Source organism: Heteronotia binoei, chromosome 17, assembly GCF_032191835.1.
Source record: "Heteronotia binoei isolate CCM8104 ecotype False Entrance Well chromosome 17, APGP_CSIRO_Hbin_v1, whole genome shotgun sequence".
Classification (NCBI taxonomy): Eukaryota; Metazoa; Chordata; class Lepidosauria; order Squamata; family Gekkonidae; genus Heteronotia; species Heteronotia binoei.
The window spans coordinates 51,116,450-51,141,177 of record NC_083239.1 but is presented as its reverse complement, the minus strand read 5'-3'; the positions used below and the strand labels follow the sequence as shown (position 1 = coordinate 51,141,177).

Genomic DNA, 24,728 nt, shown 5'->3' with positions numbered 1-24,728 from the left:
CATTCAATTCCCCATTTCGGAGTCCACCCCCCCTCTTTTCTCGAACCTCGTCTCAAAACGAGCAAGGCTAACTACAGTTATGCCATACTTTTCTTCGCTACAAGAAAACGTGTGGGTTTGATACACTACAGAGCAACACCAATTTTAGAGGTCAAGGTCACAGGGAAGATGGCCCTTTGTGAACCACCGTGCCAGGATTCAAACCCAGATCGGCTTCCCTCCCCCATGCATTTGGAAACACAGCCTGAGCACCTGTATCCTATAAAGGTTTCAGCGGGCATCAAGAGGGGACCACACACATACACACACGCCTGTCGGGAACTTCTGAACCTGATCTACATGTGACGGTGCAGGGGGGTTAAGAGGCAGACCCTCCCCCACTATTGATTCAGAACATTAGAAATAAAGAGGGAAAGAGAGAGGATATTGTTTTCTTAAAAAATGATTTTTTTTCTATTAAAATTCATCAACTCAAAAAGAAAAGAAAACGTTGCCATATATATACATATACAGGATCGCACCAATGGCGAAATAACGGTCCAGCAGAGGAAATGTTGAGCTGTTTCCCGACCAGAGGAGTGAGAGAAAGTGTGTTTGTGTGTGTGTGTGTGTGTGTGTGTGTGTGTACAAGATGGACATTTGGGGGGGGGGCTGGTGTCAGGTTGGTTACAATTTGAACGATTTAAAGACTTAATTTGAATTCTACTCCTTCCCCCCAGACTTCTCTCCAGACTTCTCTTATCCCACTTTCTGTGGGTTGGTTGCTCGAACTCCTTGCTCGTATGTTACTCGCTGGCTGATGAGATATTGGGCCGCTTGTGTGGCGGCCGGCGTGCCTGTGATGGTGACTTTACGGTTCCTAGTGCCTGGAATAAACTCCCCCTTTTTGGAAATCTGGATACGAGCGCCCGTCAGCTCTTGGTACTCCACCAACGTCTTGCCTCCTTTCCCCAAAATGGCGCCTACTAGGTTCTCCGGCACGGCGATCTCCACCATATCTTTGGCGCTTTCCACGAGCTTCTCAGTGGCCAAGAAGGAGCTGGCCACCAGTGGGGAGGCTGTCCCCAGGTAGCCGTTGGCTGCCCCTGTGGCAGCAGCTAAAGAGCCCAACGTGAAGGCTCCGACCGCACCGGCTGGTGTGGAGGTGCTGGTAGAAGCTTCGTTGGCATAGGAAGCTAAGAGATTGGCGGCAGCGGCAGCTGCTGGGTTGGCACCGGCAGCTACAGCTGCCAGCACCCCGGACGCAGCTGCTGAGTTGAGGCCGAGCCCCAGTGAACTGGTGTTGTATCCGTAGCTCGCCAAGGTGTTGAGAGCCGTGCTAATGGCCAAAAGGTCGCTCCCGGAGAAACCCGGCAGAGCAGCTGGGAAAGCTCCAACTCCGGCAAGACTGGTGTGACCCAGCAAACCTGATGCTGTGGCAGCGGCTGCAGCCGCAGGCAGGACGTCCGTGGAGTTAGCATAAGGGGATCCAGTTGGGTTAGAATTGGCCACAGGGCCTGTGATGTTGGCGTAGCTGATGTTGAGACAGCTGCTGCTCTGCGGATCCTCCTGGATCTTCTGGACAATGATATCAACTGCCTTGTGGATCTGTTCGGGCTCCCCGCTGATGGTCACCACCCGTTCCTGAAGGTTGATGCCCTCCGGCTTCTGGCTCAGCTGCACCCAGGCTCCCGACTGTTCCATGATGGCTTTGACCGTGGCCCCGCCTTTGCCGATGATCAGCCCGGCCGTGCTGTTGGGAACAATCACCTTGGCCTGCATTGGAGGGAAAGGAGAGGCCTGTGAGGGGGGAGGGGTAATGTTCAGTTCACACACTTCTCAATTCCCTACCCTTCCCGTCTAATGCCAAACGGTTGTCACTGATGCCAAGACGGGCTTTACTGATTGTCACAGGAAGCAGACAATTAACTTACAGGATTAAATCGTATCTGAGAGGAAGCAGAAGAACAACTGACTCATGAAGAGCTGTTCTGCATCAGAGGGCTCCAGATGTGTAGGAGTGTTTGCCATATCCTATAGCCAGGGCCGGCTGGCCCACTAGGCAAACTAGGTGGTTGTCTAGGGCGCTGAGAGGCGGGGGCACCGAATTGGGCTCCCCCCCTCCAGCGCCCAAGACAACCACCTAGTTTGCTTCCCTCCCCCTCCCGCCACGGCCACCAGCTCCCTCCAAACCACTGCCCCCACCATGCTCTGCTTGCTCGCCCCTCCCCAGAAGCTTGCCGCGACTAAAACAGAGCCCTATTGGCTTCTCCTAGCCTGCACCTGCGCGTTTTGTTAAAAGACAAATGGAGGAAGCTTCGCTCCCTTCTCACTTCCCGTTCTGGAAAGGAAGGAGGAGATACCTCCTCCATCTGTCTTTTAACAAAACTTGCAGGCGTGGACTGGGAGAAGCCGGTAGGGCTCTGTTTTAGTCACAGCGAGCTGGTGGGAGGGAGTGAGCAGAGTGGCAGCAGGGCAAGCGGAGTGCCCCGGGGAGGCACCTGCCTAGGGTTCTATTTGCCCTAGACCTGGTGCTGCCCATAGCAAACTGGCCATCTGGGTGGTAACTAGAGCTGCTGGGTACACCCTGGCTACCAGCAGTTGTCAGATCCAGGCTGGGAAAATTCTGGAGATCTGAGGTGGGGGGCATGAGGAAGACAGGAACCTCAGTAGGCTACAATGCCACAGAGTGCGCAGAGTACAACATACGATAAAACAATAAAATACAATAAAAACTCAACAGCACTCAGAGAAGTTTACTGTATCGTCACATATTGCCTAGCCTGGGGTGTTTCACATCATGATATCTCATAAAGATAGCAGACGGTAATCCATTTTATAGCACAGGTGACAGTGCCAATAGGGGAGGAAGGCAATGGCAAAACCACCTCTGTACGTCACTTGCCTCGGAAACCTCTCGATGGGCTTCCATAAGTCAACTGCGACTCGGGACTTTCCACACACGATCCCAACGTTCGCCTCTTGAGGCAAAACCACACAGGATTTTAGTGGCACTTTAAAGAATAGGAACGTTTTATTCCAATGTATGCCTTCGTGGATGAGTCCTTTCCAGTGATATGGTCTCTGGCAAAATGGGCTGTAGAACGGTTCTGCTGTAATAAAATGCTGTTGGCTTTTAAGGTGCCAACAGACTCCTGTTTATCATTTTGGCACGGAGAAGGTTCCTTGCCCTTCCTTCCTATGGACAGACTCCAAACTCATCCATGCCTGCCATCAATCCAACTTCTCCGTCCTTCTTAAAGATGTTCCATTATTATTCAGCAGTCCGTTACCAGTGCCTACCGTAGCACCCCTTGTGAGGAAGTTCCTTTCAGCACCACGGAGAGCAGCTAGCACCCTCCCTTCAAAACGCTGCTCTCGACCTCTGCTTGGGAAAACTGGGCCAGGGTCGCAAAGAGGCATTTTCACCACCCCCACCATGGCAAAGCTCACGAGCAGGGAACAGTCAGCATCTTCCTAGGCGCTACTGCTGTGGTTCTTTCTAGGTTCCCTAGAACGAGGTCCAAATGAACATACGAAGCTGCCTTCAACTGAATCAGACCCTCAGTCCATCAAAGTCAGTATTGTCTACTCAGACTGGCAGCAGCTCTCCAGAGTCTCAAGCTGAGGTTTTTCACGCCTACTTGGATGGACCCTTTTTAGTTGGAGATTGAACCTGGGGCCTTCTGCTTACCAAGCAGATGCTCTACCACTGAGCCACCGTCCCTCCCCTATTTCTGACAAAGGGATAGCTAGGCCTTCCATCAAAACCAGGGGAGAAACTGAGGCATGGATACAAATTGGAGAAGACAAAACTATCTCCACTTTCAACCAGGGCCATGTATGCTACATGATTTACAGAAAAGATTTATTAAAAAGATCCAACATTCTGTGCCGAGGACCATTGGATTTTACAGCCTGAGAGAGCAATCCAAATATGCACATTTTGCATGATGTCTTTTATTTTTGCATGGTTTAATACAGTGGTCCTCAACCTTTTTGGCACCAGGAACCTGTTTTGTGGAAGACAATTTTTCCATGGACCGGGTTGGGGGGATGTTTTCGGGATGATACAATTGTGCACTTTTTTTCTATTAGTTTGGTGTAGTGGTGAAGTGTGCGGACTCTTATCTGGGAGAACCGGGTTTGATTCCCCACTCCTCCACATACACCTGCTGGAATGGCCTTGGGTCAGCCATAGCTCTCATAGGAGTTGTCCTTGAAAGGGCAGCTTCTGTAAGAGCTCTCTCAGCCCCACCTCACAAGGTGTCTGTTGTGGGGGAGGAAGGTAAAGGAGATTGTGAGCCACTTTGAGACTCTGAAATTCGGAATGGAGGGCCGGATATCAATTCAGTGTTGTCCCAACCATGGAAAGTCCTATTCAGCAACAAAATAAACCCAGGAGACCTAAGCTTTTGTGAGTCAGATGCGTAGGAGTGCAATTCTGGCGGGCCCATTTTATTCAGCAACAAAAATCTTATTTGCCTCAAGTTCACCGACCAGCTTTTAAGCATAGCTTCATAAGCATGAGTGACAATACTGTGTACAGTTTCTGGTCCCCGAATCTCAAAAAGGACACGGCAGAGCTGGGAAAAGCGCAGAGAAGGGCAACCAAGAGGGTGAGGAGCTTGGAGTATTTTCCCTTCTAAGACAGGCTATAGAGTCTGGAACTTGTCAGTTTAGAAAAGAGATGACTAAGGGGGAATGTGACAGGGGTTTATAACATTATGTATGGGGCGGAGAGAGTAGAGGAAGAGAAATTTTTGTCCTTGTCCCAAAATACTAGAACTTGAGGGCATCCAGTGAAGCTGATGGGTAGTAGGTCGGAATGGACAAAAGGAAATACAACTTTACACTGAGAGTGATTAAAATGTGAAATTCACTGCTGGAGGATGTATTGATGGCTATAGGAATTAACAGCTGTAAAAGGGGCTTCTACGGAGAAGAAGATAAGAAGATATTGGATTTATATCTCGCCCTATACTCTGAATCTCAGAGCGGTCACAATCTCCTTTACTTCCCCCCCCCCCCACAATAGAAACCCCTTGAGGTGGGTGGGGCTGAGAGGACTCTCACAGCAGCTGCCCTTTCAAGGACAACTCCTGCAAAAGCTATGGCTGACCAAGGCCATTCCAGCAGCTGCAAGTGGAGGAGGGGGGAATCAAACCCGGTTCTCCCAGATAAGAGTCCAGGCGCTTAACCACTACACCAAACTGGCTCTTCAGAGTCATAAAGGATAAGTCTACCGATGGCTACTAGCCATGGTGACTGAGGGGAACCTCCACACTCAGAGACACAAAGCCTCTGAATCCCAGAGCCAGGAGGCAACATCAGAGAAAGGCCTTAGCCTTTATACCCCATGGCTGGCCATCTGGAGGAACAGATTGGCTACTGTGTAAGACAGGAGGCTGGCCTAGATGGACTATTAGCCTGATCAGCAGGGCTCTACTTATGTTCTTATGAAGGCCTCAGCCTCTATGCCCTGTTGTTGGTGTCCAGATGAACTGGTTGGAAACTGTGTGAAACAGGAGGTTGGATGAGCTAGACCAGGGGTGACCAAACTGTGGCTCAGGAGCCACTTGTGGCAATTTCACACATATCGTGCGGCTCTCAAAGCCCCCACTGCCCCGTCTCTCTTAAAATCACTTCTCCAAGCCAAGCCAGCCAGTGGCTTGGGGAATGCATTTAAAATTAAAGTTGCTTTCTTTCCACCTGTCTCTCTCCCTCCCTCCACATCTATATTCCTTCCTTCCCTCAGACATCTGACATTCATGTTTTGCAGCTCTCAAACATCTGACATTTATTCTGTGTGGCTCTTACGTTACGCAAGTTTGGCCACCCCTGTGCTAGACTCTTGGTCTGAACCAGCAGGGCTTTTCTTGAGCTCTTAATAAGAATCTCTCTCTGTGTGTGTTGTTGTTCAGTCGCACAGTTGAGTCTGACTCTCTGTGTCTCTCTCTGTGAATATATATATAAAAGCAGCTGATCTTTGATTCTGGAGGCCACCCCACATTGTGAGGCTGTTCTGTACTCATGAAGAATGCAAACAAACTTCGGTGCGAAGGGCGGGGTATAAATCCCAATATAAATAAATAAATAAATAAATAAACTTTGCTCGTAGCACCCCACTCGCAGAATAAAGTGTGTATAAAATGTAATTAAATACATGTAGGGTTCTGCTTCAGGGTAGAGGGGTTTGAACAAGATTTTCTTTGACTCTCACTCATCCATGAGATTCTACAGCTGAAGAGAATGGGAGGAATGCGTGGGGGGGGCAGTGAAAGGGTGAGTATGGGGAGTGATTACTTCAGGGACTCCTCCACCCACCCACCCTGCCTTCCTTTTATGTAACCAGAGAGAGAGAGAGAGAGCTGTTCAGATTTAGCAAGGAAATGCTCTTATGTAATCAAGTCACTGGCGTCCCCTGAAATCCATGGCCTCAGTCAGCCAGCCCACAACTATGGGGACAGATGAGAGCGGAGAGTAAGGGGGAGAGGAGGCAGTGCTCCTCTGCTGGCAGAACAGAGCAGCTGTCCCGCTTGGAAAGCTATGTAGGGTTGTCAAGTCCAATTCAAGAAATATCGGGGGACTTTGGGGGTGGAGCTTGGAGACTTTGGGGGTGGAGCCAGGAGCAAGGTTGTGACAAGCATAATTGAACTTCAAAGGGAGTTCTGGCCATCAAATTTATAGGGACTACACACCTTTTAAATGCCTTTCCTCCATTGGAAAGAATGAAGGATAGGGGTACCTTCTTTGGGGGCTCATAGAATTGGACCCCCTGGTCAAATCCTTTTGAAATGTTGATGGTATTTTGAGGAGAGGCACTGGATGCTATACTGAAAATGTGGTGCTTCTAGCTCAAAACACACACACACACCCCAGAGCCCCAGATAACCGCGGATCAATTCTCCATTATCTCCTATGGGAATCAGTTTCCGTAGGGAATAATGGAGACCCCAGCAGACATCCCCCCCCGCTTTCTGATGACGCTGAAGCGGGGGGATGGGTTTTGAACGAGGGGATCCGCTGCCCCCACCTGGGGATTGGCAACCCTATGTGGTCTGAGAATTAGCCGCTTCCTCCAGGCCCAGAGGACCACACAAACTCGGAAAGGGTTGTCATTAACAGCTAAGATCCCTCAGCGGGACGGCCCAGGCTTGCCCTATCTTGGAAGGAGTGTCAGTCCAGGTTCGGACTCAGATGGGACACCAGCTACCAGAGGCAGGCAATAGACAACCGATTTGTTTCTCTCCTGCCTTGAAAACCTTATGACGGGAGGCCAACGGTCGCTCTCCAGATGTTTTTTGCCTACAACTCCCGTCAGCTCCAGCCAGCATGGTCAATGGCTGGGGCTGATGGAAGTTGTAGGCAAAAAACATCTGGAGAGCTACCGTTGGCCACCACTGGCTTATGAGGTTGCTATAAGTCAGCTGCGACCGGAGCGTTCTTTCAGCCACCGCCGCAACACCTAAGTTGCATTTTGTTCCAAGACTCCATCAACTCCATTCGGGCTTCTTCTTCCCAGCTGAAGTTCCTTTTCTGGTGACATGAAAGCCAGCGGTTCACCTTGCTGTGTGACACCCTTAATGGCAGACATAACCACTTCACTTCTGCCCCCATCCCAACACTGCCTTCTTCCTCCTCTATTCCTATTGGGTTTTCTGTTTTCCCCCTCACCCCACACCCAAATCAATTGTCACCTTCCCAACTACTCACTCGCTCTTTTGATTTCTGGCTTTCAAAACAGAGGTGGGGGGGAGGGGAAGGAGAAGGTCAAAATCCAGAACCTATTTTTAAAAGGGAAAAGAGATATATATAACCGTGGAGGGCTGAAATGAGCAAAAACCTTCACTCTTTAGACTTATTTTTCCTTTTTAGCGGACAACAAGGCAGGAGTCAGTTCAGCTGTTTCCAGACTTCCCTCCGCCCGCCTTCATACAAATGCTAATAGATCTAGCAGGAGAGACAATGAGTGAGTCAGGCTCCCAATCCCCCCCTCTTTCCCCCAGCAGGGAACTAAGACTAGAAAAACTCCAGGAAGAAAATTCTGAAGACTACAGGAAAAGCTTCTTTGACCTGGCCTGACCTGGTCAGTGGGAGGGGAGAGAGAGAAGATAAAACCCCTGGAAGTAAGGAGGAAGGTCTCTTTTGTACTGAGCAGAGCAGACACAACTCTTAACTGAGGTCTAGAGGTGGCGGTTATTGCCATGTGCTGGCTTGGACAGCTGCAGGAAGCTGCTCTGTAGAGATCTATAACAGGGGTGTCAAACATGTCGTCCAAGGGCCAAATCAAGCCCCAAGAGGGGTCCTATCAGGCCCGCAAGCAACTGGCTGTTGTCTGCTTCCTTCTCCCTCTCTCTTACTTCCTTCTCCGTCACAGCTGGCTTTGGCATGCCTGTTCAATCACACATAAGAACATAAGAGAAGCCATGTTGGATCAGGCCAACGGCCCATCAAGTCCAACACTCTGTGTCACACAGTGGCAAAAAATTTTATATACACACATACACTGTGGCTAATAGCCACTGATGGACCTGTGCTCCATATTTTTATCTAAACCCTTCTTGAAGGTGGCTATACTTGTGGCCGCCATAACACAGAAGTTATGGAGCAAAGCTTTGCAGACTTTTTACGGGGTGGTTTGCTATTGCCTTCCCCAGTCATCTACACTTTCTCCCCAGCAAGCTGGGGACTCATTTTACCAACCTCAGAAGGATGGAAGGCTGAGTCAACCGTGAGCCGGCTACCTGAACGCAGCTTCTGCCGGGATCGAACTCAGGTCGTGAGCAGAGCTTAGGACTGCAGTACTGCAGCTTTACCACTTTGCGCCACGGGGCTCCTGTTTTGAGCTTTTAGGTTTTATTTATTTATTTGAAGCATTGTTTTGTAATTTCTTTTTTATTACTATTTTTCGCTTAATGTTACTCTAAGGGTGTTAATGTACATGTTCATCTTTTTGAAATCTGTCACATTACAATTTTAATAAAATTTTCTTTGTTTGGAGTGGGGGGGAAAGTACAGCCAAACAAGGCCACCTCAAACAATTCTGGAGTTTTTGCACACTTGATGGATACGCCAGGTATCCAGGAAAATAAATCATTAAAAAGAAGGTGATGGTGGTGGTGGTGATAATGATATTGGACTCTGCACCACAGGGTTGCTATCGCCTAATACCCCACACTATCTCCTAATAAATATTAGGACAAGGAGGGATGGTGGCTCAGTGGTAGAGCATCTGCTTGGTAAGCAGAAGGTCCCAGGTTCAATCCCCGGCATCTCCAACTAAAAAGGATCCAGCCAAATAGGTGTGAAAAACCTCAGCTTGAGACCCTGGAGAGCCTCTGCCAGCCTGAGTAGTCAATGCTGACTTTGATGGACTGAGGGTCTGATTCAGTAGAAGGCAGCTTCATATGTTCATACCTCCTAATAAAAGGAAAATTTTTTTTAAAGGCTATACCGGTGGGTGACCAGACTCTCTGAGTCTGTATTTGGACTAAATAATACCTAAAAAATACTGGTAAGGTATTTTTTCAGGTATCCTTTTGGATTGGTTTATGTCAAATGCACACTTCTAGCAATGACAAACTACCTCTGAGCACATCTTGCCCTGAAACCCTACAGGTTGGCTGCAACTTGATGGCAAAACAAAACCAAAAACCCACACTGTGCCACAGCGAGCCCCTTTTTAGTGGCTTTGCTTTTAACAGCAGCTTGAGAGAGACACAGAAATCCGAGCCTTGCTCTCTCGCTCTATTTATCTAACAAATATATATCCTGCCTCTCCAAGGAATTGCCTGAGGTGGCTCAGAATAGGGTTTTTTCCTCTCTCATTTTTAAAAAAATGCAAGGCTCATCAGTTGTAAAACCAGCATCACCATTAACCAGTGTATTAATCATAACAACAGGACAGACGAGTGACATCTCCCCCCGCATCACCGCCAAAGAGCAAATTAGGACAGGCGTGAGAAAGTAAAATAGTTTTGACAAGGCACCTAAAATAATACAGCGCAGGTGCCGGTTTCACCTTTCTAAGGAGAGCCTTCCAGAGCTGAGGTGCCATAACAGGGAAGTCCCTTGTAGTGGTCTCTATTTGCCTAATCTCTGAAGGTGGGGGGAGCGGGCCCTCCCAGGAGATATCTGTCTAGGGTTGCCAAGTCCAATTCAAGAAATATCTGGGGACTTTGGAGGTGGAGCCAGGAGACATTGGGGGTGGAGCCAGGAGCAAGGGTGTGGCAAGCATAACTGAACTCCAAAGGGAGTTCTGGCCACCACATTTAAAGGGACCGCACACCTTTTAAAATGCCTTCTTTCCATAGGAAATAATGAAGGATAGGGGCACCTTCTTTTGGGGCTCATAGAATTGGACTCCCTGGTTTAATCTTTTTGAAACTTGGGGGGTATTTTGAGGAGAGGCACTGGATACTATACAGAAGATTTGGTGCCTCTACCTCAAAAAACACCACTTCAGAGCCCCATATACCCATGAATCAATTCTCCATTATTTCCTATGGGAATCAGTCTCCATAAGGAACAATGGTGTGCGCAGCAGACATTTTCCTCCCCTCCCCCCGGTGCTTTCTGATGACCCTAAAGCAGGGGGAGGGCCTCCAAACCGGGGGATCCCCTGCCCCCACCTGGGGATTGGCAACCCTATATCTGTCAATGGGCAGGTTCATACAGGCAAGGCCAGCGGTACCATAAGGCAGAAGAGGCAAGTGCCCAGATTGCCACCTGCTGGCCAGGGTGCTCCAAGCACTTCCCTCTTCATCCAGGCCACCAGGCCCCGCTTGGCTTTTCCGCAATGCGTTTGTATGGCGGGCTCCTCGAGAGGAGCTCGTTGTGCAAACAGGGCCAGCATTTGGGCCGGCGCTCGGGGCCCTCCCCCACTGGAGGGTGGGGGGGCAGGGCCTTGCTGGGGGCGGCAAAAGCCTAATGTATGTTAGGACTCTGCTGGAATTTGGAAACTTTTTGGAAGCCAATGTAGTGCTTTTAGCTCTGGTGAGATGGGTTCACGGTGGGAATTACCAAGTAGTTGAAGTTTCTGAGTTTTTTTCCAAAGGCAGACCCACATGTAATGTGCTACTTAAATATTATCAAAGAAGACTACAGATTTATACCCTGCCCTTCTCTCTGAATCAGAGACTCAGAGCGGCTTATAATCTCCCATATCTTCTCTCCCCACAACAGACACCCTGTGAGGTGGGTGGGGCTGAGAGGGCTCTCAAGCAGCTGCCCTTTCAAGGATAACTCTGCCAGAGCTATGGCTGACCCAAGGCCATTCCAGCAGCTGCAAGTGGAGGAGTGGGGAATCAAACCCGGTTCTCCCAGATAAGAGTCCTCACACTCAGCCACTACACCAGGGGTGGCCAACGGTAGCTCTCCAGATGTTTTTTGCCTACAACTCTCATCAGCCCCAGCCATTGGCCATGCTGGCTGGGGCCGATGGAAGTTGTAGGCAAAAACATCTGGAGAGCTACCTTTGGCCACCCCTGCACTACACCAAACTGGCAGGGGTGACTGTGGACAGGTCAGGCTTTTCAAAGAACAGGGTTACACTTGGACTCTTAGCTGACTGCCCTCACTCTTAGCTGACTGCCCTCACTCTTAGCTGACTGCCCTCACTCATGGCTGGAAAGGCTTCAGGTGAGACATTTCCCATCTGCAGCATCTGTTAAAGACCCAGAGCTGGGGTGGGGATAGCAACCTTCCTTGCAGAGAACTTGAAGAACGACAGAAACTGAACGAGAAGAGTGGATGGATGGATTTGGGAGCTATCCTCTCATGGTTGGCTTCAGCTCTGTTTGAGATTTCTATTTTTTTTCTGATTCCTGTATCCCAAACCCTTATTGTATTGCTCAGCGGGTGTTCCATCTTGTTGATGGCAGTTGACTGACACCATGTCAGGGCTCTCCAACATACCTTTCTGCTGCCCACCAAGTGTTTTTAGGGAGTGGGCCAGGCTAGGTAGAGCCTTTGCCCAGCAAGGCTTTTGATTCACTTTTGGAGATTTGATTTGCTATGCAGATTCTTTAAAAACCTTGTTTGGCAGCAGCTGCCCCCACAGCACAACGATCTACGCTGTGTGGTTGAAGTTAAGCTGCGGCAATCGTTTTGTGGCTGGCTTTGCCTCCTGTGGCTGTCGTCTTGTAGCAGCCATTTTCTTGCTATGCCCACTATGCCCTGTCAGAATCCAAATGAACCTGCAGGCTCAAAAAAGGTTGGGGGCCTGTGCACAATGTGAGAGCCAGCTCGGTGTAGTGGTTGAGTGTGCGGACTCTTATCTGGGAGATCCGGGTTTGATTCCCCACTCCTCCACTTGCACCTGCTGGAATGGCCTTTAGTCAGCCATAGCTCTTGTAAGAGTTGTCCTTGAAAGGGCAGCTTTTGGGAGAGCTTTCTCAGCCCCGCCCACCTCACAGGGTGCCTGTTGTGGGGGAAGGAGATAAAGGAGATTGTAGGCGGCTCTGAGACTCTGTCCTTGAAAGGGCAGCTTCTGGAAGAGCTCTCTCAGCCCCACCCACCTCACAGGGTGTCTGTTGTGAGGAAAGAAGGGAAAGGAGATTGTAGGCCGCTCTGAGACTCTGATTCAGAGAGAAGGACGAGGTATAAATCTGCAGTCTTCCACGTAACCTGCATTGAACCCCACCGAGGTGGACTGTTTATAACCCAAATAAATAGATACAAATGTAAAGGGACAGTAGCTACGTGAAGCTGCGATAATGCTTTGACCATCCACGCTAAAAAGCTTTTGAAAAGACCATCCTTTTCAGTCCTGGCCCCCACCTGACAGAACTCTCTGCCAGAGAATATCTGTGCCCTGAGGGCATGCAAAGCAGAGATGTTCCACTAGGCATTTGTTGCCCCTGCAACCCTCTCTCCTAGGCAGCTCCCAGACAAAAAATCCCTCCCCCCATCTTGAAATATATATATATATATTTTTTTGTATGCTAAAAAAAGGTAAAGGTAGTCCCCTGTGCAAGCACCAGTCGTTTCCAACTCTGGGGTGACGTTGCTTTCACAACGTTTTCACGGCAGACTTTTTACAGGGTGGTTTGCCATTGCCTTCCCCAGTCATCTACGCTTTCCCCCCCAGCAAGCTGGGTACACGTTTTACCAATCTTGGAAGGCTGTCAACCTCGAGCCAGCTACCTGAACCCAGCTTCCACCAGGATCGAACTCAGGTCGTGCGCAGAGCTTAGGACTGCAGTACTGCAGCTTTGCCACTCTGCGCCACGGGGCTCTTAATATATGCTGCTTTTGTATGCTACTGCTATTTTATCTTTGGTTTTATCTTGCATTTATTTATTGTTCTAGTTTTGCTGTTAGCCGCCCCGAGCCTTACTTGCAGGGAAGGGCAGCCTAAGAAATCCAATTTAGAAATTGAATAAATAAATTAAAAAAGCTTGCAGCTGCTATTGCATGTTATTTCATTCTTTTTTAGATCACCGCAGGGGAGGGCAAGAAGAAAAACACCGGAATGCAGTAGGAAGCCAACGATGCCAGGCTGCTCAGAGTGGATGAATCACGGCAATGCAGACTTAACAGTGCAATTTTAAGTGGGGCTATACCCTCCTACGTCCGCTGAAGTCAAAACGGTTAGAAGGATGTAACTCTGACCTGTAAATGACTATTATGGGAGCTTCCTCCCTCCCTTGTTTTGCAGCATGGAGCGCTGCTAAGAAATTCAAGGCAGAATTTCCACACTGCTTCCTAAAGAAAAATGAGGCAGATAATTTGGCTGGCAGGGGGCAGCAATGCATGCGTCCAGCAGGGTTCCCTGGGAACAGCTGCATAAAGCCCCTCTTCTTCCTCTCCGGCCCTGGGTCTGCACACACAACTAAGGTAGCTGTGCTGTAATCCTTGCGCTCAGCTCCGGAGCCCATAGCTGGCTTTCCTTTGCGCTGCCATAGCGACGGCACAGCCGACCAACAATGGAAACCTGCCTTCCCGCCTCTTCCCAACACCAGTCCTCAATGGTAGAGAGAAACCACCTCCCCCACTTTTGTTAGGCCCCAGTTAAGCCCTGTTTTCTCTTGGAACTTCAACCTCTCCGCAGAGAAAAACACAGACACAATTCTTCTGCAGACAGCTGTCTTTTTAACAAACAACCAATATTTCAACTTCTCCCCTTCTATAGATATATATTCAATTGACTTGGGAAAGAACCGTTTCCGCACACACACACACACACACACACACACACACACACACACACACACCCCAATTCAATATTTGGTTTTGTATGCTATTTTGGACAACTTTGGGAAATGAGGCTTGTGAAAAAAGATGCATTAAAAATACAAAATCAGGAAGCAATGGTTTTAAGAGGATCTCCCTGACTCAGACATGCCCACTGAAGAAGTCCGGGGTTGTTATGAACATATGAAGCTGCCTTATACTGAATCAGACCCTCCTTGGTCCATCAAAGTCAGTCTCGTCTTCTCAGACTGGCAGCAGCTCTCCAGGGTCTCAAGCTGAGGCTTTTCACACCTATTTGCCTGGACCCTTTTTTGGAGATGCCAGGGCTTGAACCTGGGACCTTCTGCTTCCCAAGCAGATGCTCTACCACTGAGCCACAGCCCCATTCATGGCTCTCCAGGGTCTCAAGCTGAGGTTTTTCACACCTATTTGCCTGGACCCTTTTTTGGAGATGCCAGGGATTGAACCTGGGACCTTCTGCTTCCCAAGCAGATGCTCTACCACTGAGCCACCGTCCCTGCCCATGCAGAAGCAAGCAATGGCAAACCACCTCTGGACTGTCCCCGGCTAGTCTGATCTTGTGAGATCCTGGAAGCTAAGCAAGGCTCAGCTCTGGTTAGTACTTGGATGGGAGACCACCAGGGAAGTCCAGGGATGGTGCAAGAGCCAGTTTGGTGTAGTGGTTAAGTGTGCGGACTCTTATCTGGGAGAACCAGGTTTAGGGTTGACAATCCCCAGGTGGGGGCAGGGGATCCCCTGGTTTGGAGCCCCCCCCCCCCCGCTTTAGGGTTGTCAGAAAGCGGGGGGAGGGGAGGGGAATGTCTGCTGGGAACTCTATTATTCCCTATGGAGATTTATTCCCATAGAAAATCCTGGAGAATTGATCCGCGGGTATCTGGGGCTCTGTGGGGAGGCTGTTTTTTGAGGTAGAGGCACCAAATTTTCTGTATAGTATCCAGTGCCTCTCCACAAAATACCCCCCAAGTTTCAAAACGATTGGACCATGGGGTCCAATTCTATGAGCCCCAAAAGAAGGTGCCCCTATCCTTCATTATTTCCTATGGAAGGAAGGCATTGAAAAGGTGTGCTTTCCCTTTAAATGTGATGGCCAGAACTCCCTTTGGAGTTCAATTATGCTTGTCACAGCCTTGATCTTGGCTCCACCCCTAACGTCTCCTGGCTCCACCCCCAAAGTCCCCAGATATTTCTTAAATTGGACTTGGCAACCCTAACCAGGTTTGATTCCCCACTCCTCCACTTGCAGCTGCTGGAATGGCCTTGGGTCAGCCAGAACTCTCGCAGGAGATGTCCTTGGAAGAGCAGCTGCTGTGAGAGCCCTCTCAACCCCACCCACCTCACAGGGTGTCTGTTATGGGGGAGGAAGATATAGGAGATTGTAAGCTGCTCTGAGTCTCTGATTCAGAGAGAAGGGCGGGATATAAATCTGCATCTTATTCTATGCAGAGGCAGGCAATGGCAAACCACCACTAAACGTCTCTTGCTTTGAAAACCCTATGATGTCAGCTGATTGGCGGGTAAAACACTGCCACGCCATCCCTCCCCCTGGAATTAAAATGCTGCCGCCCTCCCTCCCCTCCTGTGGCGGCACGCTCCACCCCCTGCGCACTCAGAGGAGCACCACTAGAATTGGCCCTACCCACTTAAATACGGCCTGGGCCTCTCAGCATTGAACAAGGCTTCGCCCCTCCCTCCCTTCTGAAGTGAGGGAGGAGCGAAGCCTCATTCAGCGCTGAGAGGCCCGGACCGCATTTAAGCGGGTAGGGCCGGTTCCAGTGCCCCTTTGAGCACCGGAGGGGTGGGATGGAGCACACTGCCACAGAAAGAGAAAGAGGATGGCAGCATTTTACCCATTGGGTGGAGGGAGGAGGTGGTAAAACCGCAGTGAGGTGATGACAGCGACGGCAACGGCAGGTAAACTAGGCATTTGCCTTGGGTGTGGGGAGGGGGGAGACCCCAATTCAGCGCCCCCCTCCCGGCACCGTAGGCTAAACTGTCATGTTTGGGGAGGAGCCATAGCTATGGTTACCATGTCTCCTTTATCCACTGGCAGGGGATGGGGGTAGAGTTGCCACATCCAGGTTGAGAAACTCCTGGAGATTTGGAGATGGAACCTGGAGACAACCAGGACTTCAGTGGACTACAATGCCATAGAGTCCACCTTCCAACGCATCCATTTTCTCCATGGCAACTGATCTCTGGAGTCTGGAGATGAGCTGAAATTCTGAGGGAATCTCCAGTTCCAACAGGAGTCTAGCATCCCTAGCAGTGGTTCGGTGGCAGAGCCTCTGCTTGGCATACAGAAGCTCCCAGGTTAAATCCCTAGCAACTCCAGTTAAAGAATTTAGAGCAGGTCATGTGAAAGTCCTCTGCATAGACAACTGCTACCAATCTGAGTAGACAATGCTGACAGTAATGGTTTGGTTCCATATCAGGTAGCTTCATGTGTTCACATGCTTTTGTTTTGGATTCCCTGCACTAAACAAGTTTGGTGTAGTGGTTAAGTGTGCGGACTCTTATCTGGGAGAACCAGGTTTGATTCCCCACTCCTCCACTTGCACCTGCTAGCATGGCCTTGGGCCAGCCGTAGCTCTCGCAGAGGTTGTCCTTGAAAGGGCAGCTGCTGTGAGAGCCCTCTCAGCCCCACCCACCTCACAGGGTGTCTGTTGTGGGGGAGGAAGGTAAAGGAGATTGTGAGCCGCTCTGAGACTCTTCGGAGTGGAGGGCGGGATATAAATCCAATATCTTCTTCTTCTAAACAGCGGGTTGGGCTAGATGGCCTAAAAGATCCCTTCTGACTTTACGATTCTGTGATCTGTCCGGTTGCTTTCCGAAAAACAGCACCCTGTGTTTGATCCAGCAAAATGACTATCTCCTTCCCTCACAAGAATCTGATGGCTCTTCTATACGGTCACTCACCTGCTTGGCCCGGTCGGGGTTCATGGTTGTTTGCGGTTGCAAAATGTTGACCGACTCCGGCTTCACCACAGACTGGGGGATCTCCCGGACTTTCTCAGCAATGAAGTTGTGCACGGCATTGAGGGCTTCCGCCGTGCCTTGCACCAGACACACACGCTCGGTGGTCCCTGTATCGAGAGAGGAAGCATTGGACAAGCTTAAAATGGAGGCCATGGCATCAAGAAAGGGCTTGGTGCTAGAGTGTGGTCTCCTCTCCTGCAAACTCTCAGGGCCATAAGGGTCCAGAAGGGAGGGGAGGGACATCTAATGGGTCTCTGTGACTCTTCCCCTTAGGTGTTCTTAGGGCAATGTCAATGTACAGCATTCTGGGATGCAACTGAAGAAGCAAAATCACATTTTTCCTCAGACACCCTGCTCTAATATTGCATCTATTCAGTCCCTCATGGTGCGGTTTACACACATATAACACCCTCAGCCAATCATTAGTTCCACACATTTTTGGACACCCTTAATACGTTGCAGAACAGGTCAGTCCAAGGACTCTGTAGACATGGCCAGTCCAAGGACCCTAATAGTCCAAGGACTCTGTTAACATGCAAAACAGCCGGAGTGGCAGGCATGTAAAAGTGAGGAAGCAAACCGTGAATCAAGAGGTCACGCAGAGAAGAAGTGCAAGAAGGGAGGGGACTGGTGACAACTGAGGAAGGGGTCGCCAGCAGTATTCCCTCTAAGCTGAATTAATGTGAGGTAGTTCACAGATTTTTCGCCTCCGGCTCACACATTTTTCTTAGCTCAGGAAAAATGGCCCCAGAGCACAATAATGTACGCAGTAGCTCACAACTTTAATGCCAGTAGCTCACAACTATAATAGCAGTTGCTCACAAGGCAGAATTTTTGCTCACAAGACTCAGGAGCTTGGAGGGAACATTGGTCGCCAACTCTGGCTTGGGAAATACTGGGAGGGGGCCGGGGGTGTTGGGACGGGGAGAGACCTCAGGAGAGTACATTGCATTTACCCTTCAAAGCGACCGCTCAAAGCAGCCGCCCGTCAAAGTAGCCATTTTCTTTAGCGGAACTGAGCTTTATCATCTAGAAAGCAATCGTAATACAGGTAGATCTCCAGGTCTCATCTGGATGCTGGCAACCCCAGGCGGCACCCGAATTCGAAACTGAGCAAGTGCTCCTTCTCTTGTTCTGCCCTGTGTGACAAACTGCTTCAGCCCCTCCCTCAAACCCCGGCTCTGTCCCAGAATCTCCAGAAATTTTATGCGGAGTTTTTAAGTTTTTCTGTCGAATCCAAATGTTGAACTCCTCGCTGAAGCGCCTAGGGAAGTCCTTTCCAGCCTCACGTTTAAATCATGAGATCCTGCTCACTGCCCGCTCCTCCGCACCCTCTTTTCTAGGACACCCATCTTTCTGCCTTCTCTCATGGATCAGAAATGATTCAGAAACAAACAAGAATGAAAGGTGTCTGGAGAGTGTGCTGGTGGTGGAGGGAAGGAGAATAAGAAATGCTTTTGGCCACCTGAGGGGGCAAAGATGAGTGCCACGGATACCAGAAGAGGAGTGCTTTCATTTTCCAGCCACAGACGTTTCTCCCCCCACCCCAGCCACCAGTCCCTGCATCTTCCCCTTTTCCCCTCAGCTGCCTCCGCCTCAACAATGCATCTCTGCTACCCAGTTGCCATGGCAACCCAGAGCGGCCTTCTCCCTCCCTGCCGCCACCTCGGTTGCAGGCCTCAAGGGCCCGTTGTCAAGGCAACCAGCACCCCCTCATCCGCAAAGGAGGAATAGGCTTGTGGGGGGGGGGGCTGAGAGACCGGAGACAAATCACCTGGGCAACAGGACAGGGGTGGGGCGGGGTCTCTGAGGATGACTCTCTTCTTTGTCTGCAGCCCCCCCTCCCATGTGGAAGGGAAAAGGCAGTAGGGTCAGGATCTCGGCCATCCAACTCCCTGCTAATGATGGTGCCACGGGCACTTAGAATGGGGGGGGGAGGTTCTGCCCCAGAACCTGTTTGACAACAGCAGGACTCCTAGGTAGAGATGCCAATGCTGGGACTGGAAATACCTGGAGATTTGGTGGAGCCTGAGAGAGTGGAACTTGGTGAAGGGTGGGACCTGGGTAGGGTATAATGCCACACCATCCACCTTACAAAGCAGCCATATTCTCCAGGGGAAATAGAATCAATGCTTAAAAAAAAAAGTAAATAATGAGCAATTTATATTGTCTGGGGATCAGCACCCCATGGAGGTTGGCAAACCTAAATAACAACCAAGAACAAATCGCATATCTAGCATATGCAGAATGCTTTCCATCTGGCTAATTCCCTCCTTTCAACTGGATTCCTGATGTGTGGACACTGATCAAAGAGTGTGACCTCCCCGTGGACTGGAATCCTGTTTCAGAAATGAACAAAACCAAAATTATGTAGCATGTTAAAAAGTATCCAGAGTGCTGTAATTTATATTATGCTATCTCAAAATTCAAGTCATAAGAGCATAAGAGGAGCCATGTTAGATCAGGCCAATGGCCCATCCAGTTCAACGCTCCGTGTCACACTGTGGCCAAAAAAACCAGGTGCCATCAGGAGGTCCATCAGTGGGGCCAGAACACTAGAAGCCTCCCACTGTGCCTCCCCAACCATCAAGAATACACAGAATCACTGCCCTGGACATAAGAGAAGCCATGTTGGATCAGGCCAATTGCCCATCCAATCCAACGTTCTGTGTCACACAGTGGCCAAAAAAACCCCAGGTGCCATCAGGAGGTCCATCAGTGGGGCCATCAGTCCAGTAGCTCTTTAAAGACCAACAAAAATTTCCAGAGAAAGCTTTGTATCTGACAAAGTGAGTGTACCCATATACCCTGGAAAATTTCGTTGTTGTATGAGGTGTTACTGGACTTAAATTTTGTTCTACTGCTACAGATCGAGACGGCTACACATCTGAAACTATTACACTTGCTCTGTAATCTTTACAACAGTCCTTCAAGGCAGGCCAGTATCACCACTCATTACCGGCCTCCCCCCCACTCATTCCATCCCAGTGCTACAAGACCTGCTGCACCTGGACAATAGGCCATGTCTGTGAGGCGGAATCTGCCATCTTAAGTCTTTGTAATTTTAGATTTTATATATTTTAAATTGGTCTTTCACTGTTTTGATATATTTAAAATTGCTTATATTGTTTTAGATGAATCATGGGATCCCCATGTCTGTTAGCCGCCCTGAGCCCGCCTTGGCGGGGGAGGGCGGGATATAAAAATAAAGTTTATTATTTATTATTATTATTATTTTTACTGTTGACTGTTTTTATGATGTAACCCGCCTTGAGCCTGTTCTATGGGAAGGGCGGGCTAAAAATCGAATAATAAATAAATAAATATTGCAGGCATTAAAACTGTTATGTGCGTTTGTGACTAAGGCTATATTTTAACTCGGGACTTCTTCATGTGCCTCTCTCTCTCTCTGCAGGCATCACCACAAAGGGCGTAACTATGTTTTCCACATGGGGATCGACTTGAGCAGGGACCATGGTGTGTGACTTCAGCCTTTTCCACCCTGTGTTGTTTTCTCAGCCAGAAACAGCCCCAGGGAAGCAACTGCTGGCTACATGGACTATTGGGGTGCCCTGACTTGGACGGCGCAGACCAGCCTGATCTTGTCCGGTCTCAGAAGCTAAGCAGGGTCTGTCCTGGTTAGTATTTGGATGGGAGACCACCAAGGAAGTCCAGGGCTGCTATGAAGAGGCAGGTAATGATAAACCACCTCCAAACATCTCTTGACTTGAAAATCCTATGCTGTCACAAGTCAGTTTCAATAACAGCAAAAGAAAAAGAGAGAGAGAGATGGGGTTCATGAAATTTTCCCCACCCAACAGGGCAAACAGCACTCCCTTGGGACCATTTCGGTTCCAGAAAACAGCATGGGTGGGAAGGCATAAGAATAGGGTCATGCGGAGGACTTGCAAGCATGTGTCTCTTTGCTAGTCCTCTTGGTAGATCCAAACAGAGCCAGCGCGTGGGAATAGGCAAACTAGGCAAATAGCTAAGGTGCCAGCTCCCAGCAGGGGTGGAGGTGGGCGCCCCCTCCCCGCTCACGCTATCCTCAAGTCCCCGAGCCTCTGCAGCGCCCGCCGAACTCAGCGAGCGCTGCAGAGGGAAACTGAACAGATTTTTTCTTGGCTTTAAGGAATCGGGAGAGTACCCCCGTCCTCTTAAAGCGGAAAAAACAAGGGCGTCCCCTCTCCAGCGCCTACTGAGTGCTGCAGAGGGGACATGTTGAACGCCTAGTATGATGATGTCACATCTTGGTGATGTCATCATGCCGCACGCGAAAGAGAAATCTACTGGGGGGTGACAGAACCCCACGCGCTGGGGCCTGGATCCAAACACAGCACATGCGTCATTGTTTTAAAGACAACACTGAAACGAAAAACCAAAAATGACAGAGGTACCTCCACCGCAAGTCGCAACTCTGCACCCCAAAAGCACTTAGAAATACTATAGCAATGACAAAAAGTTCTTATGCCCTCGCTACGAAATGTGCACCGGAACTCCAGGCTGCTTACAGTATAGATAAAATTCATTTTTAAAATACATAAAACCTCCTCTCCCCCCCCCCCCCCAATTTAAATAGCTTCTGGGGTTAGCCGTGTTGATTTGCAGCACAACAGTTAGATTCGAGTCCAGTTAGCATCATACAGACAAGAGGGTAGAAGCTTTCATGAATCAAAGCTCCCTTCGCCAGAAAGAAGCAGAGTAGAACTCGAGATCCTTTTATCCTAAGAAGGTGGGAAGGGGGTGTCGCAAACAATGCTTGTAAAGGGCTTTTTTGTAGCAGGAGCTCCTTTGCATATTAGACTACACCCCCCAGATGTAGCCAATCCTCTTGGAGCTTACAGTAGGCTCTGTATTAAGAGCCCTGTAAGCTCTTGGAGTATTGGCTACATCGGGGTGGGGTGGGGGGCTAATCTGCAAAGGAGTTCTTGCTACAAAAAAAGCTCTGCTCGTAAAGGACGCAAATTTAAAATCACACTTTAGCACTACTAGTAAATTACTCAAATGCGTTCCTAAAACAATTGTGGTCTTCTACAAGCAATGGCAGAAGCTTTGTTCAAAGAAAGCCAACAGCTGGAACGGCCATAAGTCACTCGTGACAATGTGCATTCTTAAGAGCCGTTACTCAGATAACCCACCCCGAAACAGTCATTGGTATCATTTGTCACAGCTCTGGCTGTCGCTAAGAGCTGTAACATGTGAAAATACCTGAATGTCTGCTCTGTAAGTCTGCTCTGAATTGGGAGGTTGAAAAATCCAGTTTCAAGAAACCAGAGAGAGCTCCCAATGCAGCGCTCCCAAGGTGCGACCTTTAGGGTTCATTGGATTCACACCCTACTGCAGGGGTGGCCAACAGTAGCTCTCCAGATGTTTTTTGCCTACAACTCCCATCAGCCCAGTCAGCATGGCCAATGGCTGGAGCTGATGGGAGTTGTAGGCAAAAAACATCTGGAGAGCTACCGTTGGCCACTCCTGCCCTACCATATTCGTGATCCATCGCCCAGCCCTTTTGAAACGCAGCGAGGATTTTAATCCATCCTGACAAATCCCAGCTCCGATTTCCCTTTCACCTGCACGGGGGAATCCTTTCTTTCGTTGCCTTCCTGGGCAGCTGTTTTTAATGTTCATCAGCAGCTGGACCGTTCCCCAGAGGCCTACGCATCCCAGAAATTGCAGGCAGTGCCGGCAGCCACGCTAAGCTAAAGGGGACTGCCGCGTCCAGCAGCCGTATACTTTTGAATGCCGGGGTCGAGCCACGGCGAGTGTGTGGGAGTCCCACCGGCATCTTTCTGGTGACTGTTTTGGGGGAGGGACGGGGAGGGTTTTGGTCCAGGCCCTCCAACCTTGCAGGGTTCTTTATCACATGGATACCAAGAAGCCTATGAAGCAGGAGGAGATTCGGGAAGGGGTCTCTGCTTTGCAGAACTTCAAATCAGCTGAGAAGCCCCGAAGCCGACACCTTCAGTGCCCAGAGGCCTGGCTTGTCTGACCGTTGCCACAGGGGTGGCAGCAATTTGAGGAATCCATGGCAACCGTCGCCTTCTGTTTATCCGCCCCGTCGCTCACCGTGCTTTGGCTTTTCCAGGGAACAATAAGCTCAGTCCGGCCAAGTGTTCCTCAATGCTGCATGAAGAGGAAAGGGTGTGGAGAGATCTGATGCATGCTCAGGGAGTAGGGAGTCTGGCCATTGAAACACACATGGTTTCCCAGTAGGGTTGCCAGCCTCCAGGTGGGGCCTGGAGATCTCCCACTTTTACAACTGATCTCTAGCTTGCAGAGATCAGCTCCCCTGGAGAAAACTGGGAACAAACTGCACGGAAAAACAATACCATTTATGTAAACTCTATACAATGCCAGTAATACAAATTCGTACAAGACAATACGCCAAGACAAGACAATACAATGTCACTCATTTAAATACATACATAAATCATAATAGCCAAATTTCCACTGACTGCTTTAAAGGGTGGGATCTATGGTGCTGGAGAAGACTCTTGAGCCCCTTGGACTGCAAGAAGATCAGATCAGTCAGTCCTAAATGAAATCAACCCAGACTGTTCCCTGGAAGGTCAGTTGCTGAAGCTAAAGCTCAAATTTCCGTGTAAGCAGTGTCTCTTTAACTTCACGTACTGCAAAGCTCTTGACTGAAAATTGCATCCAACTTCAGACAGTTCCAAGTCCACCAAATTGACCAGCAGGTGTTCCAGAGCTGTGCACTAAGAAAATTCACAGAAGCCCAAAACTGAGAGAGAAAGAGAACTCAACCTTCCCGGAACTTCGAAACGGTTTCAATGTCCTTTGCCCACTCAAGCCCTCATTAATAAATAACCATTCCAAACGGAGCCACGGAGTACATCTCTTTTGCATGGATCAATGCACATTCCTCAACGTATCTGCACATGGCTCTCTATTTACACGGAGTCCTGGAAATTGGGCTATTGTGATTTGTGTATGTTTTTATATTAGTGGCATTGTATTGGCAAGGATTGCCCCTGGAGAAAATGACTGCTTTAAAGGGTGGGATCTATGGTGCTGGAGAAGACTCTTGAGCCCCTTGGACTGCAAGAAGATCAGATCAGTCAGTCCTAAATGAAATCAACCCAGACTGTTCCCTGGAAGGTCAGTTGCTGAAGCTAAAGCTCAAATCCTTTGGCCACCCAATGAGAAGGAAGCACTCCCTGGAGAAAACCCTGATGCTGGGAAAGACAGAAGGCAAAAGAAGAAGGGGACGGCGAAAGGTGAGATGGCTGGACAGCGTTACTGATGTAACTAACACGAATTTGAGCAGACTTCAGAGGATGGTGGAAGACAGGAGGGCCTGGTGTGACTTGGTCCGGCAAAGAGTCAGACTGGACTGTGCAACTGAACAACATCTATGGCATTGTACCATGCTGAAGCCCCTCCCCTCCCCAAACCCCGCCCTCTCCTGGACCCACCTCCAAAATCTCCGGGTATTTTCCAACACAGACCTGGCATCTCTATTTCCCAGTGCCCCCTCTTGGTAGTTGAGATGGCCTCCAGCCCCACACTAGGCTAAACTGGGGTGAGGAGAT

The 24,728-nt window shown here is 49.5% G+C and overlaps 1 protein-coding gene across 2 annotated transcripts in view; it reads right to left on the bottom strand.

Annotated features, from left to right (window-relative positions):
- Positions 1-426: 426 nt before the first annotated feature.
- NOVA2 (NOVA alternative splicing regulator 2) overlaps positions 427-24,728 on the bottom strand; it is a 76,492-nt gene continuing 52,190 nt past the window's right edge. For both annotated transcript variants that reach the window (XM_060258313.1, XM_060258314.1), the window contains exons 3-4: positions 17,116-17,282; positions 427-1,755 (exon numbers count right to left, since the gene is read on the bottom strand). In XM_060258313.1, coding sequence (XP_060114296.1) covers positions 739-1,755; positions 17,116-17,282 — 1,184 coding nt within the window. In that variant the 3' untranslated portion in view covers positions 427-738. The remainder of the gene's footprint in view (positions 1,756-17,115; positions 17,283-24,728) is intronic.